The following is a 19052-nucleotide window of genomic DNA, read 5'->3' as shown; positions in this document are numbered from 1 at the left end:
TAATTTTGGAACTCAGCTACTGCAATTTAAGTTTTAAAATAATAATAATAATAATAAAAGAAATTTAAAAATTAAAGGGAATCAGCTTGCTTGGGAATAGCAAGGAAGTGTGGGAACAGTGGTAGAGGAGAAGACACTGACACAACATATATTACAACTACCCTGGCAGCTACATTTCTTACCTGGGAACAAGTGCAATTGGGAGCTCATTGTTGGGTTTCCCCTGCCAATGGAAAGTGATGACCTAACCACACTTCAGTGACACAGAAACTACTGGTTGGAGGCAGCATCATGAAATAAGTATTGCCAATGCTGCTTTTTCTCCAGATCCAATCACTGTTTAAATGCTGCACGTGATAAATTCCTTATCATCCTCAGACTTCAGTGGTTGTTGCTCTTTCCTGGACAGCTTAGGAGAGATGGGATGGAGCCCACCTACTGGGACACTCCGCATATGGAGAGATTGGCTGGCTGGGGGATTCTGGGAGTATAAACCAAAAAGTAGCTTTCCCTTTCTCATCTAAGATGGTTATTACTATTACTAGAACTGTTATGTTATGGCATAGACTATTCCACCTTGTAAAGAAATACATCTGTAGAATGGAGTTCTTTTGTTATGGGATTGCCACTGAATAGCACTGTCCCAAGCCCCTCTGAAGAAACCTGCAAAAAAAACCCATCATAGGTTAACTTTAAGATTGCCATAGGTTGGAAACTTGAAGGTACACAGCAACAACAACAGCAAGTCATTTTGCTGTCTGAAACAGAGCAGCAAATGGGGATTCCTTCCCTGAATCACATGCAACCCACTAAAGGCCAATAATTTTGGCATATACACAAGGGAGAAAATGTAGACCTTGAAACGGTTACTTTTTTTTAATCACAGCTTCCATATACCCTCCCTGGCCAGAATGACCAGCAAATTCTAAGCATTGCACTCCCAAAAGGGTCACTCTTCTGAGCGTTGAAAGAAAAAATCCAACAAGAGCCTTTCTGTATCACTGGCAGTAAAAATACAGTAACAACAAATTAAATAATTTAACACTTTCTTGACCTTTCATGACACTTGAAATGTGTTATCTGATGGGGTTGCTTCACCCTGCCTAATGTGAGGTCGGCTCTGCCATTGAAAGTTACATCCCAGCAGTGAGCTCTAATTCTCCCTTTCTCTCTTTCCCAAACAGTAAGGTCTACAGATGCAAACTATGGGACTCAGTTCTATGTTCTATGTCCCTTCTCCACATAACTGGTGGTCTCTGTGGTGCTGCCACATCATGCAGTGCAGTATATATTAAGAAAGTGCTAATCCCAAGGGATTTGGGGGGATGTATTGGTCTCCAGGAAGACCTTGTGCTCCCACCATGCCTCACCACCCTTGAATTTTTATTAACTTTGGGGGAAATTCATTTCTTTAAAATGCCCCCTCGGAGTTTGGGGGGCAATTTGACCAGGTTGCTGACCTTCCTTGCCCCTTTTCTTTGGAATGTGTGTATGTGTGCACACCTTCCCAACATTTCATAGATAAAAACTGGGATGCATGTGACCCAGCAACATCATAGTGTGTTGAAGATAGCAAAACCTATCAATGAGGAAGAACATCCAAGCTAGGTAAGGCTGCAGCAGTTTCCTTTTGCCTGAGACTACATGGAAGGGCAAGATTCCATCCCTTTCTCTCCTCTCCCCTTGCTGAGTTAATTGAGTACAAACTATCTTTGTACTTTGAATTTTGTCATTTGCAGCAATTGAAATAAGCTGAATGCAAAGGAGGAAAGTGAGACAAAAGTGGGACATTTTAAAAGCAGCTGAAAGGGTGTATGACTAGGAATTAATTGGGACTATCCTTGCCAATTCAGGACAGAGTATGTTGTTTCCTGTAGTACCTCACTGCTGCTGCCCCTTACAACATTAAAATAAAATTTCTCACACATAGATGGCACAGAGAGAAATACAGATAGATATACATGTTGGAATGAAGGAGGAAGTGAGAATAAATCTATTTTAGCTGAGATCTGCTCTTTCTTCTCTATCCCAGTTCTTGCCATAATTCTTAATCCCCACCCACACATTTATTTTCACTAAGACCCACTGCATTCTCTGATGAAGAATTTGGTATTTCTGTGATTTTGAAAACCTCTCATCTCTCCTGTTAAACTCCATGCTAATTCCCAGCATCGTGGTGTGTTAATGAGACTCTTACATTTTATTTAATATGCAGTATGAATTACAGTGCTTCCTTCCTCTTAACCCCCAACACACACAAACACACACACACACACACTGAAGTTCTGGGAATCTTGCCAAGATTTTAAAGTAGGTTTTTAATCATGAATGTTCCCATCCCGGTGTGGCTGTGCAGTTTAGGAGTGTTCCGAAAATGGGGAAAGTGATGAACATCTTTGTTTATGGAAGAGATTTCACATGCTTTTCCCTGGAAGACGGAGTTTTTTCCTGTTAGAGGAAATGCACTACTTGAAATTAGCCCTCAGCCATTTCAGACTCAAAATGTATTATTATTATTATTATTTGCCCAAACATTTAATTATATACAGTATTTTGGTTACCTTTCGCTGGCATCTTTGTTGTTGAGATTCATTAGAGGCTGGATTGCAGTTCAGTATGAGGTCTGAGCAAATATGCGGACTGATGTTAACAGATAACATACATCCTAAGCATGAACCTTGAGAAATCACCTGCTATGATAAACATGTTTAAGATATTGCAGAATTCTTTGCTGCTCCTGCTGTTTGAGCTCAACAACGTTATTCAGTTTTGCTCCAACAGAACAGACCTTGCATAATGTGCTGTATTACCAATTTATTGTTTTGTTTTTAATGGCTATGTTTCTGCTTTTCATTTTACTTATAGTTTCATTATTGCTGCATCTGCCCTGCAGAAATAATGCAGTTTGACACCACTTTAACTGCCATGGCTGAATGCTATGGAATTCTGGAAACTAGTTTTGTGAGACATTTTGCCTTCTCTGTCACATAGCTCTGGTGCCACAACAAATTACAAATGTCAGAATTCCATAGGATTGAACCATGGCAGTTCAAATTGGATTATTTCTACAATGTGGATGCAGCCTACATGTTGAACTCTAGTGTGGAGTGAATTTTTAGCTGTGTCTGTTTTAACTGTTGCAAGTCACTTTTGAGTCTCAAACTGGAGAACAGGAGGACACTCAAGCTGTGAATCTGAGATTTCATCCAGAACAGGCTGAGTCCCTATTCCCTGATCTGCATTCTGACTGACCAGGAGCATCTCTGTCTTGTCTGGATTAAGGTTCAGTTTGTTTGCCCATGTCGTGGTTAAGAGTACTGGATTGCAGTTTAGGATATTCAGGCTGCCTCTGCACTGCAGAAATAATCCTGTTTGACACCACTTTAACTGTCAGGGTTTAATGCTGTGGAATTCTGGGAAATGTAGTTTGGTGTGGCACCAGAACTCTCTGACAAGGAAGGCTAAATGCGTCACAAAATGAGAATTCCCAGAATTCCATGAACCATAGCAGTTAAAGTGATGTCAAGCTGAATTGTTTCTGCAGTCTAGATGCAACCTCAGTTTCAAGTCTCCACTGAGCCATGAAAGTGGCTTTGTGACTTTGGTCCAATCTTGCTCTCAAGGTTGTTGTTATGATGATAAAGTGAAGCGGATGAGAGCCATGCACTCCACTTTGAGCTCATTAGAGGAAAGTCAGTCTATACGTGTAACTAATAAAGAATACTTAACAAATAAAATACATCAAGCGTAAGAGGTTGGATACCGCTAGGGTGTTGTACCAGTTTCCATTCTGCATAGTGGCCAAAAAGACAGAAGCCTCTTCAATAAATATTTCTGGGTCCTATCAAATAATGCAATTCATGCCATGTAATTTTCAGTTAAGCTGAGAGAATATGAATCATTAGAAAACCCAGCACACCATGACACTGTGAATTAGGGAAACTTGCACACAGAATTATCATGAAGCTTGTGCACTAAAGATCCATTGCCAGAATCTAGCTAAAGAGAAGCTACTTCTTTTTTAATAGATAAAAATGGAGACAGAACAGGGCTCTTATTATTTCTGCAGTTGAGATTGTACAGAGACCATGGAGAGGGAGAAGGCCAGACTGTCATCTCAAAATACCTTCTTATCTCCCTTTTAAACAAGTCTTTCTACATATTTTCTTGAACTGTTTGGGCTTTTTAGTCCAAAACATTTACTTTCTCCTGTTCTGGATCTGATGTGAGGGAAGAATTGACAAATAATATCATACTCTAAAATATTTCACAGATGAAAACCAGGGCATATGTGCCTAAGCGACATCAGAGTGTGATCAAGACAGCAAAAATTAATAATAAGTAAGAATACACAAGCTATGAGAGGCTGCAGTGGTTTGCTTTTGCCTGAGTCTACTGGGAAGGACAAGCTTCCATGCCCTACTTTCCTTTCCTGCCACTAACTGTCTTGGTGTGTTAAACTCCATTTGTAACAAGTGAGGTAGACTGAGGACAAGGTGGAAAGAGAAGAAAGAAACTGGGGCATTTCAAAAGCAGCTGGAAAACTGGGATAAAGAGGATTACCAAATCAGGACAGATTGTGGGCAAATCAGAGTCTGAAGCCATAGCTTGAGATGGGCTTGCAAACCATGGTTCAAGATATCTGAACTGATAAGCTGTAGTTATCAATTCTAATTTTAAACATAGTGGGGCTGTGGGGCTGTTTTTGTGGTGCTTGGCCCCTCAAGACTTTCTGTATTTTTAAATGCTCAACTGAAGTTTTAAGTGACTGCAATGCTAAAAAATTGAAGAGGGAAGGAAAAGTCATTCTGAGCAAGCACAATTCTCATTTGACAGGGACAATGCCCTCATTTCCCCCCTCCCCAGCTATATACCTGTTTCTAATTTGAGTGTTCTCAGCAAATTCTGGGCAAAGCTGCTTGCCTTCTTTCATCTTCTGTTTGTTCAGTTTTTCTGTTCCTATGGTCCAGCATCCTCCACAGCAATGGTGAGCAATAGGTCTGGGGGGCAATTATCATTCCTAGAGACCCTCTGGCAAAAAGGCAAATAAAATAAAATAAAATAAAACCCATCCCGAAATAAAACAAAACACATTTTCATCACCCTGGAAGAGTCTGGAAGTCTAAGCTGCAATTTTGGAAAACAACAACACTGAAATCTACACTGAAAAATGACTTGCCTCTTCTGTGAATTTCCAGGCGAGGCAATTCACTTTTCTTTTCTTTCTTTCTTTCTTTCTTTCTTTCTTTCTTTCTTTCTTTCTCTTTTTGCCCAGATAAAGTGCTGTCCAGAAAGTCTTATAATACTAGAAATTCAGCAATGGAAGGAAAATTTAAATTGGGGGGGGGGGGAATACTTATTGCCCTCATAGAGTGCCAGCATGGTATCATGGTTTGGGTGAAGGAGAACAGGGTTCAAGTCCCCACCCTGCCATGGTTGACCTTGGGCGAGCAACACTTTTTCAGCCTCAGAGAAGGGCAAAGTCAAACCTCTTCTGAAGAAGTCTGGCCTATACAACCACATGATAGGTGGATGTCTTTAAGTTATAGTCTGTGGGGTAGTGGTTTGAGCATTGAGCTATGACTCTGGAGAGCAGGGTTCAAATCCTGGGTTGGCCATGCAATGCACTGGGTGACATTGGTCAAGTCACACTCTTTCAGTCTCAAAGGATGGCAATGGCAAACTCTGTCTGAAGAAACCCATCAAGAAAACTCCTTGATAGGTTTGCCTTAGGGTTACCATAAGTTGAAAACGACTTGAAGGCAAACAACACACACATGCTGCCTTCATATTTGGAAACTTAAATCTTGCCTTGGATTCTGAACTATGGATAGTGCAAGTCATGGTGGAACGTGATGAATGTTGATGTGTGTGTTGACATGGAAGTTGACAGTGTTTTAAGCAAGAAAAGCACACAGACAACTAAGTCTGGCTCAGTTGTTGCAGTCTACTAAGTAGCCTTTGGCAAAAAAAGAAGTATTAAGCTGTAACCTCTTTTAATAGAAGCCTATACTGTATTAGAGATGCCTTCCAGCTGGTACTCTTTAGATCCATGTGTGTTTGGTTTCTTTTTAATGTTGCAAAAGCATAATATCCTAGAAGATTAGAACACTGTAATGCTCCAAATCTCCTCAGGGTTCCTTCCTTTGTTAAGTGACACTAAATCAAAAACCAAAAAGAACCACACAAAAACATCACAGTCTCAAAGAATGGCATTTCAAAGCAGAAGACATTTCAAAACAGCATCACTTGCTGGTTTGAAGGATCAGTCAGCTCACTTTGAAGTTCTTGAGCAACAACTACAGAAACCAGAAAAATGGTTCTGCTTCCCGCCTAACCCTGGTAGATTTTGGGCAGAGTCACACCAATTATTTTTTTAAAACTGGGGAATCGGGGGCTTTGGGAGAATGGCGGAGGACTTTAAGGTGCATATGGGTTTATGGACAGCACTAAAAGGGGGTTATGGGAAGCACTGTGTCTAACCCTGCTGTTTAAATAAGGTTGCCATACTGAAAACAAGATACAGTTCCTTTATGTTTAATGATTGTTTCCACGAAAAATATAAAAGTTTTTGTGTGTCACGCAACAAGGATGAACACATGCCCTCCTTTTCCAGGACATGTTTACATTTCTACCTCTTGTCCAGGAGGAATTCCAAAATGTCCTCAATTTTGAACATGACTAAGAGACCCATTGAGTTGTACCATGTTTACTGTTCCCCTTGAGAAACATGTCTACTTGGCAGTCCTACTGTAGTCACTTCAAACAGGAGGATAGGATGGATAGGACAGGATAATAAAATTTAGTAAAATAAAAAGTAATAAAAGGATAATACAATACAGTATATGTTAGATTGCTGTAAATAAACCATATGGCTTTTATTTTGTAATCTCCTACATTTTTCTTGAATGTCCTGCATTTTGCAATGTTATGTCGTCCTTTGAGGGTATGACACCTGGTCACCCTTCACGCAACCAAGTGCAGTGGGACCTTGGTATCCACTGGGTTTTTGGTTCAGGACCTCCTGTGGGTACGAAAATCTGTGGATGCTCAAGTCCCATTAAATACATAGGATAATAAAATGGCGTCCCTTATGTCAAAATCAAGGTTTGCTTTTTGGAATTAATGTCTTTTTGGAATATTTCCAAACCAAGAATGTTTGAATCTGTGGAGGGCTGACTGCAAGAAGCAATAGTATCATACTGCAAGTACCAGCAGAGGTACAGGAACCCTCTCCAGCTTTCATTCTGACAACCCTGAAACTCCAACCAGTTTTAAAAGGCAGTCCAAAGCAGACAAAAGGTGGAGTGGAACTGTGTTCATATAGTGTCTGGAACTGACAGTAACCAAACAAGTGAGGGTGAAAAGGCTGATAAAGCTACTACTTGGATTAGGGTCATCTCTAGCAGTAGAGGCAGGTATAGCTCCATCCTGCCATTCCTTCAGTTCCCCAAAGCTGATCAGACTTTAAAAAATCTTTGCCTGCTCAAGGAAAGAAAACAAGAACGGGACTATGCTAGCCTCCCTAGGGAAGGCATTCTACACCTGAGATGGCTCCGTCTTACATCTGCACTGGATGTGTCTGTGAAAGTGTTGTGACTGAGAGGAGGGCTTCTTCTGAGGATTTTTTTCTGCTTTTGTCTCTCTTTCTTAAAATATTCTTTCTTTTTCTCCTTTATTTTATCAAAACTGCCCAGCTGCTAGACACACACACACACACACACACACAGTTTCATGTCATTTCTGGTAGTGCATAAAGCTTTAAATTACTTGTTATAGGTAATAGTGCAGGATTTAAGCTGGGCTTCTGGAATTTCCATGGTTTGGCTTATATCTGGATGATGGAAGATGACCAAAGGAAGGGAATGATTGTGTTTTCAACTTGAATGTTTTATTTAAAAAGCCTCTAGTGTGTTTATACTGCTCACATCAGTTTGGAACTTCTTGGCATTTGCAGAATGAGGAACCTGTCTTCTCCAAAGATGGGAGGAGGTTCTTCTTTGTCCGAGCCATTCCTCAGGGAGGGCGAGGTGAATTCTACCATATTGCCATGTCTTCATCACAGGTGAGGCAATGTTTTATTGCTGCTAAATTCCTTTTGTAGCCACATGAGAAGTAATAATACACAACATGGTTAGGATCATGTATGGCACAGCATAGCATAGTAATTCTACTTGTGGAACTACACTACAGCTGTCATAACCAAATGCTTCTCCAATCCTTACACTACCAGCCATGGAATAACTATTGGGAGGCTGCTCTACCCACTTCATTGCAGCAGCTCAACAGTAAGTCTGGGTAATGCTGAACATGAGGTTTGCCGCTCAGAGTTAACACATATGTCTTTCCCGCCACTACCTTGTGAAGGCAAGTTAACATCTGAAGATTACGATTTAGAAAATAAAAATAATGACTACCTGTGGTTTACATAACTAAAATAGATGATGAAGGCATTGTAATAGTTAAAGATTTTCATTAATCATCGATCAGAATGTAGATTGCAGTCAAGAAATCAAAAGAAGACTGAGGCCCTGTAGAGACCAGCCTGAAAGGCCAGCCTGGGGGTGGAGTTGGGATGTCGCATCCAGATGATGCATGCTTTGACTCCACCCCCAGAGCCCCATGATGCTCCTCTGGCGCTGCTTCCATTCGATGCAGTACTGAAGGAGCACCATATAACTGTGCCACCATGGCTATGGCGCACTTTCGAGGGCGCAAAAAGGAGCTGCTTTTTGCAGCTCTTTTTTGCACCCTTGAAAGGCCGGATTGGGGCTGCAGCATGACGTTGCCACGGCCCTGATCCGGCTAGGAAAGGATGGGCAGTTTGTTGCACCCCTAAGACCTGGAAGTGTATTTATGAAGGAACTAGAAAAGATCCCCAAGTGTCAAGAGATATCAATTGATTCAATTATTCTACATTAATCGGGACTAAACAAAAGATACAGTCCTTAAACAGCTTTTTCTTCTCACCCCGGGCAACTGTCTAAAACATAGATTGAGAACTCCAAAATAGAGTTATATCAGGCATGTATTTCATTCCATTTATTTTTGTCACTTACTCCCAGGACTTTTTCAGAAGGAAGAATAATAAATGAGTGTCTTATTTTTATTTTATTTTTTTTAACAAACCGAGGCAGAGACATTTGGGAGAGCTTGCTTTGAAACAAAGGAAGAAGGTCTACTTTGCTACAGAAGAAGCAGATCAGTATAGATAGACAAAACAGCCAGTATTTCTTTTTGAAATGCAGCTTTTCTTCCATTTTCTTGGCAGCCCAACAGCAGCAATGATAATTTACAGACCATCACATCGGGTGACTGGGATGTGACCAAGATTTTGGGATATGATGAAAAGCAGCATAAAATGTGAGTAGTATCTGTTTATATTCAGAGCCAAGAAATCATTCACCTTTTTGAAGGTCAGTGGTGACATCCATTGATGGTTGTCAGGGATATGCAAGCAGAGAAATTAGACCACTACAGCCCTTAGGAGGCCCAGGTGGTCATACTGTGGCTTGAGACCTAGAGAATCGGGGTTGAAATATGGAAACTGTGCTCTGTTTAGCTGGGTAAATCTGAATCTCTCATTGTTGAATTGGACATAAGAATTACACAGCTATTACGAGGGTAAATCAACAGTGAAAGTAATCACATTATCATATTATTTTATATGGGAACTCTATAATATCAAAACAAAAGGGTACAAAATATTTTTTCTATATTTTGTATAGTCCTTCGACAAAGGTGGGAAAAGTTCCTTTTTTGTTGGCTACAGCTCCCAGAATCATCAAGCCAGCATGGCAGATGGGGAGTTGGGGAGCTGCAGCCCTAATTGGTAGCTTTTTTAAGCACTTTCCTTTTTGTGATACTGGATGTATTAGAAGGAAAGAGGACTTATAGAAGTATGTAGATTTTGCTGTCTTAAAGTATATAAAGGCATTCAATAATGCAAAGCTTTGTACTTAATACCAATGTTTCTTTGGGGTGTGAGCAACCATTATGCATGCATGAAATTAAGGAGGCTGTGTGTGTGTGTGTGTGTGTGTGTGTGTGTGTGTGTGTGTGTGTGTGTAGATATATAGATAACTCTCCATACATGCAGAACATCAGTGTAAAATCAGCACTATGGACAGCTGCTCTCTGTTCTTGTTGCTTTTATACCTACTGAAGAATATTAATAAGATTCTTTATTCATGTCTTCCTGACAGCTGGGATGCAGCTTCTAATTTTCTGTGTTTAATTGCATGTAACTAAACATTTCCATATCTTTATGACAAGCGTATCACATGTTCAACTGCAATTTTTAAGCCCATTGCTTAAATGTGTTAGTTATTTTCAAATCGAAAAATATGCATAAGATCTTTGTTACATGAGATTGTCAACACCAATGCCACACATACACACACAAAACATGTTTGAGCAGAGGTTTCTTAGGCATTTTGAGTAATCTGTACAATTGCAAAACAGGCTGATCCAATTATAGAAATGTGGAAACAGCATGGGGGCAGGGACAGAAGGGATACTAGTTGGATCAGAGCTTGAAAAAGCTATTTTTGGACCACAACTGCCATAATATCCTGGCCAACATAGTGGCTGGGGAACTGTGAGAGCTGTAGTCCAAAATAAAAAATTTAAAAGCTCTAAGTTGGGTCCAAACTAATTTGAGTCATTGTTTAGTCCCAATGAGATTAATCAGTTTAAGTTAGTATGCAAAGGGATCTTGTAGTACCTTTGAGACTAACTGTGCAAAAGACATTGTAGCATTAGCTTTCATAGACTTGGTCTACATCCTCAGATGCATGGAGTGAACACATGTCTACCAAGTCTACAAGAGCTTATGCTACAATTTCTTTTGCACAGTCTCAATAGTGCTATAAGATCCTTTTGCATACTGACATTCCAGACTAACACAGCTATGCCTCTGAATTCCAGACTTTAAGTTAGTGAAATGTCATTAACCTAGTTTGCTCCCATCCCATAAAAATAGCACTGGGTCTTGCAAGTGTGTTCACTATGTTTGTGATTCCTTTGCTGCCATGTGCACTGTTTGGGGAAAACCTATTGAAGGGTAACAAGGGTAACAAAGTAGTAGTCCTGCAGTTAGTCAGCACTATCAAACATGCTGTAGGATTCTGTGGAAATACTGCTGTGCTATTAGGCAATGCCCTCTTAAAAGAGCTTCCACTAAGCCAGCAGAATGTTCTGCTGAAGGTAGATGTGTTGCTGATTGTATTTCTACTGTGGCTGGAAGTAAAAAAGGAACTTGCTGGGGGGAGGGGGGCAGATCAGTGTAACCTCAGATCTCCAAGGCTCAAAGCTCCCATGCTCCCATGGCATACCCCCAAGAAAGGATACAAAATGAGTATCCCCTATCCTCACCATTTATTTATCCTGGTTGACAGGAGCTGGTAGGGCTTGAGAAGTGGCATTTCCTCCACCATAGAATCTTTCTACCAGCATGATAGTTTTGAAACTCTGTGCTTGTCTTCAGTCTTGCAGTCATGAGGACTGGAGATCTCCTATTAAAAATATACAAACTAAAGTGATCTAGATGTTGAGTAAAGTCTAAAGAACTGGGAAGGATGTTTCCTGTGTGTGTAATGCTTTTAGACATTTCATGAAATGCCATAAGTCACTAAAAAAAAAAGAATAATCCTTGGCAAAATGGAAGATAGTAAAGAGAGAGAGAGAGACTACAATCCCTGGTTGATGGGTTCAATCAAAGAAGCCACAAGGAAGCTCACAAGACCTTAACATGGCTGTTAATAGCAAGGTGACTTGGAGGTCTCTCATTTGTAGGATTGCCATAAATTGAAGCTGACTTGACAGCTATCAACAACAATGAAGCCTATGGGGCATATCTTCCCAGTCTCTGTATTGCAGAAAGTTTGACTCTTTCATTGCTTTATGTTATTTATTGTCTGTTAGGTTTACTTTTTTGTCTCGTTACTGCTGTCTTTAGCTTGTTACTATGATCCCATGAATAGGAGTTTTGCTTTTATGTTGATAAGATGCTTTTCAGAGACTTCCTTTTGTAGGGATAAAGTAGGGCACTTTTAAATAAATAAATGCCTGTGTAGCTAATGCAAATGAAAGAAATTTTTGATCCTAAAAAACTAATTATATTCCTTATGTTCCTTTCATTTTAGCTATTTCCTCAGCACAGAAGAGTTACCAAGGACGCGACATTTATACAAGTATGATTTATTTTAAGTGAAAAGGCTATTCTCAGATTATTTTGCTGAAACAGGCTGTTGCCAGTTCTTCTAACACCTAAACTCATTCCCTGAAAAATAAGCCCAGAGCAAACACATGCAACTGTGTCATGGAAGGTGCATGAAAACTTTGAAGATGTTTCCCAAAAGTTTTGCTTTTGCTTTTGTTTCATTTGGATTGGCTGTCGGGATTGGTTGTTTCTAGAGAAAATGGTCAAAATAGGTATGGGTTGTTTTTTTATAGAAAAGAGGAACTTAATTATATTACATTATATAACATTTTCAAAACAGGAAGGATTTCTGTTTTTAGCTATCATTTTCAGTGGGCCCTTGGTGTCCATTATGGTTTAGTTCCAAGATTTCCCACTCCCACCCCACCATGGAAACCAAAATCTGTGGATGTTCATTATATACAATGGGGTAGTAAAATGGTGCCCCTCACATAAAATGGCCAAATCGAGGTTTACTTTTTGGGTGTGTGTGTGTGTGTGTGTGTGTGTGTGTGTGTGTGTGTGTGTGTTTTCAAGCCATGGATGGTGGAATCTGTGGATATGAGGGCCCAACTGTATTTCAGGCATTATGAACATTTGGTACTGCTATGCTCTAGGCAAAACAAACTGATCCAGAGATTCTTGCAGTCTTTGCTGTAGCACACCAAGTTGATTAAACATTGTTAATGACACATTGCCCAACATGTTCATTTAATTAGAATGAAGATTGTCTATCTGTCCTATTTAGGGCTATAGTTTGTTTGCATACCTATTTTGAGGGTTAAATATGGATGGTCAACTACGATTGTGCTTTGCTTGTGAATCACCCAGAGGCATCTAGGAAAAGCAGAATTTAGGTATTAGGATACTGTGAGCCAGAAAGGCAAACTGAAAACTGTTTGGCCTCCCACCTTTGTGCTAGTGTGGTTTGCAGTTCAGCTATATATGGCTCCTGACTGCTGCAGTGATGGATATACTCATTCTAAATTATTAGCTGCCACTCAGGGCCAAGGATCTGACTTTCAATTTATGTCTAGCGAAAATATTATCCATCAATTCCTCTTAGATCTGAAAAATGCCTTGGACTCACAATTTTACTTCACAAAGTTCTGTTTTGCCCTTCCGATAATGATGAACATGATGATCATGATCATGATCAAAGCATTTATATCTTAGGTTACAAAAATAAAACAAAAACTGTTAAATTCACTTAAGAAGACATGAGCAAAACCATATTAAAACCCATTGTTAAAAAGCAGTTGAACTATCCATAGAATTAATACAATTTAAAGCAAATCCATTAAAAACCAATGAATGAAAATAAGCAAAAAAGGACATTATTAAATGCCCTTGCATTCAGTTCCTAAACCCCATTAGAACAGAAAAGTTTTCATTTACTGACAGATGTGTTGCGAGCTGTACCCATGTTGAAAATATTAATTTCCTTCACTCTCCCATTTTTAAGGAAGATATAAGGGATTAGAAGCAAACTTTTGATTTTAAAAAATGGGCAAAGCAATTTAAAAGATGGCCCAGAGGAAGCTGATATCTCCATTACATCAAAGCAGTGAACCATGCTAGAGTTTATAATGGCTACTTTGCATTTTATGACAAAATCAAAAATCTACAAAACAGTGATACAGGTTGATTCTCCCATATTCAAAAATCTTAGGACAAAAAGTGTATTGCATTTCATATTTTTTTGGATTTTGGAATATTTGCATATACATAACATCATGCAGATATTTTGGACTTTAGTTCCTGGCACTTGGCCAAGCTGGCTGGGAATTCTGGGAGCTGAAGTCCAAAGGACCTAGATGACCAAAGTTTGGGAACCACTCATCTAGAGGGATATTGGTGCAGGACCCTCCCATTTTCTGTAACGTTGACATCTCTCCTAAGCAGTTTCACTCAAGAAGTAACACTTGACGACCCAAAAAAGGTGCAGATAACTTGACTATATAGATTTCTTGGCTATGAATTGACCCTACCATCAGAAATGAAGGAAGAAAACTTCAAAAGCTCCTAAATCAACAGAAAGTCCTCCTTCCCTTCCATACAGAAAAGAATACCAAGATGGTGGTAGGGAGGAAGAGAACCATGATTCATATTTTCTTCTAAGGGGCTTTAATACTGCTCCTCTCCTCCACAGAAGTACAAGAGGAGTTTCTCTTTTGGCTGCCATTAGGGTATCTCAGAAGGCTCTGCAAGGTTACCAGTATAGTGGAGAAAGTCTCCCATTTTCCAACAGAAGAGAGTGCCACAACCACCCATCAATCAGGAAAAAGGGATTGACAGAATCTTCAATGGGAGGGGGAGTGTAGGTTGAGTCCAGAACTTGGAAAAGTTACTTCTGGGACTGCAACTTCCAGAATCCACATGTCCATACTGGATAGGGATCCTGAAAATGGTAGCCCAAAAAAGTAACTTTTCCAAGCTCTGGATTATCCCAAGTAATATTGCAGAGTATCAGACAATGGCCAAGATCCAGTTTAGGGCATACAGTTGCACAGTTGCTGTCTCTCTCATCTCAGCCCATCTACCCCCAGACTCACTGTTCAGCAGCTGCAGTGCTCCTTCCATGGCCATGCTGTGTCGGGTGGAGAATGGGAAGGATTGGAGAAGCATCTGGCAATGTCCTCATACCCAAATGCAGAATGACTGGATTGTCCCTCGAGATCTGCTAGGGTCTTCTGAACATCTCAATGGATGATCTAATCATTCTATGTCTGGCTTCAAGAACATAGCCAGTTGCTCCTCTAATCTTCCCACCCCACTTTCAACCAGTCACAGCATGGCCATGGATGAGCTGCAGCAGCTGAACAGTGATTCTGTGGGAAGGGGGATGCTTTGGTCATTGCAGAGTGTGAAAGAATATCTCCACAATCCACCAAAGAAAGAACATGTAGGTAGAAGGTGGACTTATGCCAGTGTTTGCCACTAACAGGATGTCAACCAATGGTATCATAACTAGAGCTCCCTATAATTTTCAAATAAGTAAACTGGGGGAAATCTAGACACTAAGAGCATTCCTAGCCAAGATGCTATAGTGAAGTAACTAGGTTTGCCTATTAGAAGCAGTCTATGTTTCTTAATATTTATACATGTGTTATTTTGTTTTTCCTTTTCAGTGCCAGCACTAAGGGAAACTTCAACAGGCAGTGTATCTCCTGTGATTTGATTCAAAACTGCACGTACTTCAGTGCATCCTTCAGCCACAACATGGCGTATTTCATATTGACCTGTGAAGGTAGGCTTCATGCGGCATCCGGGAGATCAGTATTATAAACCAAGCAACGTGTGGAAGGGACAGATTTATTACAAAACAGCACCAATAATTAATTAGCATGCTGATTCTTTTAAAATGTGCCAGTGCTTTGAAACATCTGGAAGACAGCTGGCATGGAAAATTTGAATGAATTATGGTGTCACATACTTCTTGGTATATGAAGATAAAGACTGTTAGTGGAAATCAAGAGTGAGCGGCAATTATTCTACCTCTTCCTTTCCCCCTGACCACACGCAATACATCAAGTTGAAGAAGGCACCTGTTCAGCCTCATACTAAGCAGGTTTTCTGGTCAACAAAATATAAAACCACTATTACTTAATCTCTTCATGTCCAGTGTTCACTGCCATAATAGGATATAACAATATCTTGCCTGTTTTCAAGACAGCTTGGGTATGATGGATCTTTGGCTTTTTTTCATGGTTAATTCTTTGTGATTTTTTTTTAAGGAGATTAAAGAAAGTTGTGATATGTGAATTCCTGCTGACTTGGAGTCAAAGTCTAGAACAGATTGAGTCTCCCTTATCTGAAATGCTTGAGACCTGAAGTGTTTTAGATTTTGGATTCCCCCCCCCCCCCCCATTTTAGAATATTTTTATATACATAATGAAATATTTTGGAGATGGGGCCAAGTCTAAACATAAAAATCCTTTATGTTTCATATGCACCTTATACACATAGCCTGATAATTTATACACAATATTTTTTAATAATGGTGTACAGGAAACAAAGTTTGTGTACAGTGAACTATCAGAAAGCAAAGGTGTCACTATCTCAGCCACCCATATGGACAATTTTAGATTTTGGAATGTTTCAAATTTTGGTGTTCTGGATATTGCACTTGGGAGTAGACACTGTTCATTTCATTGGGACCTCCTGCTAAATATGTATCTACAGATAGAGCTGTTGTTGCTGGCAGCAAGGGGCCTGATAAAATGTAGCACTTGGATGTTTGCTCAGGGCAAGTCAAAACAGCTGTTTCTTCCTTAGTCCTGCTCCATAACACTTGTTAGAACTTGTTTTATACACTCTCTCTCTCTCTCTCTCTCTCTCTCTCTCTCTCTCTCTCTCTCTCTCTGAAGGCTTAGACTTTATAGACCCTGCCTGTCATTATAGATTTCTCACACTTTGAAGTGTGTTCTGAACGTTTAACATATTCTCATTTTGCTTTATGGGAAATGCCTAGTAGCTATAGTTTGTATCACTTTAAAAATAACCTTTTCAGAAAGCTAGAAAATGAGACATGCATTTTATTCAGAGCTGATTGACATAATTTTTGCACCATTTTGCCCAACCAGTGCAAAATTGTATAGTTGCATTACTCCACTGGAATAAAAACATACAAAATATGTAAGGCCCCCACACCGTGCCTTCAGTGGAAACATCTGTTTTCACCTCTTTCATAATATATTTTCTTGAACAACAACTGAGAATGTATCATGTAACTCAAATCTTGTATTTGGTTTTGTGAACACTAGTTGGTCATAAGAGATGTATTTGCTTAATCAGTATTTTTAATTTTGTTATAATGAACCAAAATGTTTATCTCATTTCTATAAAAAATATACCATTACTTCAACAGCTCGTCTCTCTCTCTCTCTCTCTCTCTCTCTCACACACACACACACACACATATGCACACAACCCCTTCACCCAACATGGGAAATTATTATGAAGACCATCAGAAGCTTTTCACTTCTGTTTGCTAACAAGAGTTAGAAGACATAGGTAAACTGTGGTTAATGTAAACTGTGATAAGGAAAGAAACCAGATTTTTGAAGTTGGCTTGTTTATCTAAAACTTACTTAAAATTAATCACAATTGAGTTCTGAGAAAGTAACGAGTTAATTTAGTAAAGTCAGTTGAAAATGCAAGTGACACTTTCTGATCTCCTTGCAGCTGTGTTGGAAAAAAATGAGAGGGATACATTTATGTAATATTAAACCATAGATCATTATTATGTCCATAATGTCCAAAGAAGCTCTGAGCTGAGAAATACTAAACAGTGCCCATGGTGATATCTGACACCACATCTGCCTTTTAATGTAAATTTTAAAATTCAAATTCAAAACAAATTATTTAAGAACATCACAGCCTACAACATTTTCACTTTAGCCACGTGGAACTATGTACCGATAAATACATGTAGGCTATATATGTGATACTGTAACTTAAAGGTATAATTTTAATTTTGTTAGTTGTTTATGTAACAGCTATTGCCATTATATTGAGTGATATACAGGAATTAGGATTTATGACTAACATTAGTACAAAAAACATTGCTCAGGATTCTGTATTGTGTGGTAAGGGAGGCAATCAGTGAGGGTTGTGACACCATGAGTTACCACACCAAGTGACACCAACCCTGGGAATGCCACTGAAATAATGTCTTATAGAAGAAGGAGCAGGCTTTTTCTCTTGCTCCAGAGACTAGGACATGAATCAATGGATTCAAAGTACAGGAAAAGAGATTCCACTTAAACATTAGGTAGAACATCCTGAGGGGAGAGCTGTTCAACAGTGGAAGATGTTGCCTCGGAGTGTGGTGGAGTCTCTTTCTTTGGAGGCTTTTAAACAGAGGCTGGATGGTCATCTGTCAGGAGTGCTTTGATTGTGTCTTCCTGCATGGAAGCTGGTTGGAGTGGATGACTCTTGTGGTCTCTTCCATCTCTCAGATTCTATGATAAATTGAATGGGACAAAGTGACACAGACAGGATCAAATTTGGGCTCAAGTGTCAAGCACAATGTATTGTTGCTGTGACAAGCATGCAACTCAGAAACAGAACAATTTCCCCACACCCTGTTTTAGATCAGAATCCACCCTCTACTTGAGGCAGGGGTTGTGGTTGTTTGCATGCTAAACCACTGGATGAATGTTAACTACACTGTCCAATATGATCCACCACAGCTGATTCTGATTATTGTTTTTCTTCTCCTTTGTATATCCCTCTAGCTGGAGAATGTAATTAGTGCTAAGAGGCAAATTGTGACTTTTGGTCATTTCTTGTCACTTGGGAAGCTTAAATTAGCTTCTGATGTTTCAAAGGCAGCCCAGGCAAAATCACTGGGTTGGTTTTTACTACAATGCCCATTTCTTACACATTTGTATGTGCTAAGTCCTCTTTCTGGAGACATAGGAGTTTTAATTCTGAAGGATGGATTTTGAGCCATCAATATGCATGGTTCATACATCAAAACTCCTCAAGGGGAGAAAGGAACGCATTCACTTTTATCCAAGTGTTACTGAGATGGACTCAGAACAGACTGGAACTCTCTTGTACAACTTCTAGCTGTCTCAAATGTAGTTCTTCCAGATAAATGTAGGATACTAACTAGCTCAATTTTTTTTTCAATGGAACATCTGTTCTGTCACCCTTTAATAGCATAGTTATTAAAGCAGACTGTGATTAATGTAAATTGTCACTTGTGTGGATGTCAGCATTACGTTACTGCTTCCTCTGAGCCGACCGGTCCTTTGTATGTTATAAAATATTTCATTGTAGTGCGAAGCATCATTAATTGAATATAAATTATACTTAATTGCTCACTGACAGGCAAAAA

The 19052-nt window shown here is 39.5% G+C and overlaps 1 protein-coding gene across 5 annotated transcripts in view; it reads left to right on the top strand.

The window, feature by feature from the left end:
* Window positions 1-19052, top strand: part of DPP6 (dipeptidyl peptidase like 6) — a 622884-nt gene that overhangs the window by 569096 nt on the left and 34736 nt on the right. For 4 of the 5 annotated variants that reach the window (XM_089533588.1, XM_089533587.1, XM_089533591.1 and 1 more), the window contains exons 13-16: window positions 7958-8065; window positions 9272-9363; window positions 12147-12194; window positions 15334-15452. In XM_089533588.1, coding sequence (XP_089389714.1) covers window positions 7958-8065; window positions 9272-9363; window positions 12147-12194; window positions 15334-15452 — 367 coding nt within the window. The remainder of the gene's footprint in view (window positions 1-7957; window positions 8066-9271; window positions 9364-12146; window positions 12195-15333; window positions 15453-19052) is intronic. The other variant, XM_089533589.1, reaches the window with a different exon arrangement.

This window comes from Sceloporus occidentalis, unplaced genomic scaffold (assembly GCF_023333645.1).
Source record: "Sceloporus occidentalis isolate IW3139 unplaced genomic scaffold, rSceOcc1.0.p SCAF_7, whole genome shotgun sequence".
Classification (NCBI taxonomy): Eukaryota; Metazoa; Chordata; class Lepidosauria; order Squamata; family Phrynosomatidae; genus Sceloporus; species Sceloporus occidentalis.
This window is presented reverse-complemented; position numbering and strand designations above follow the sequence as displayed.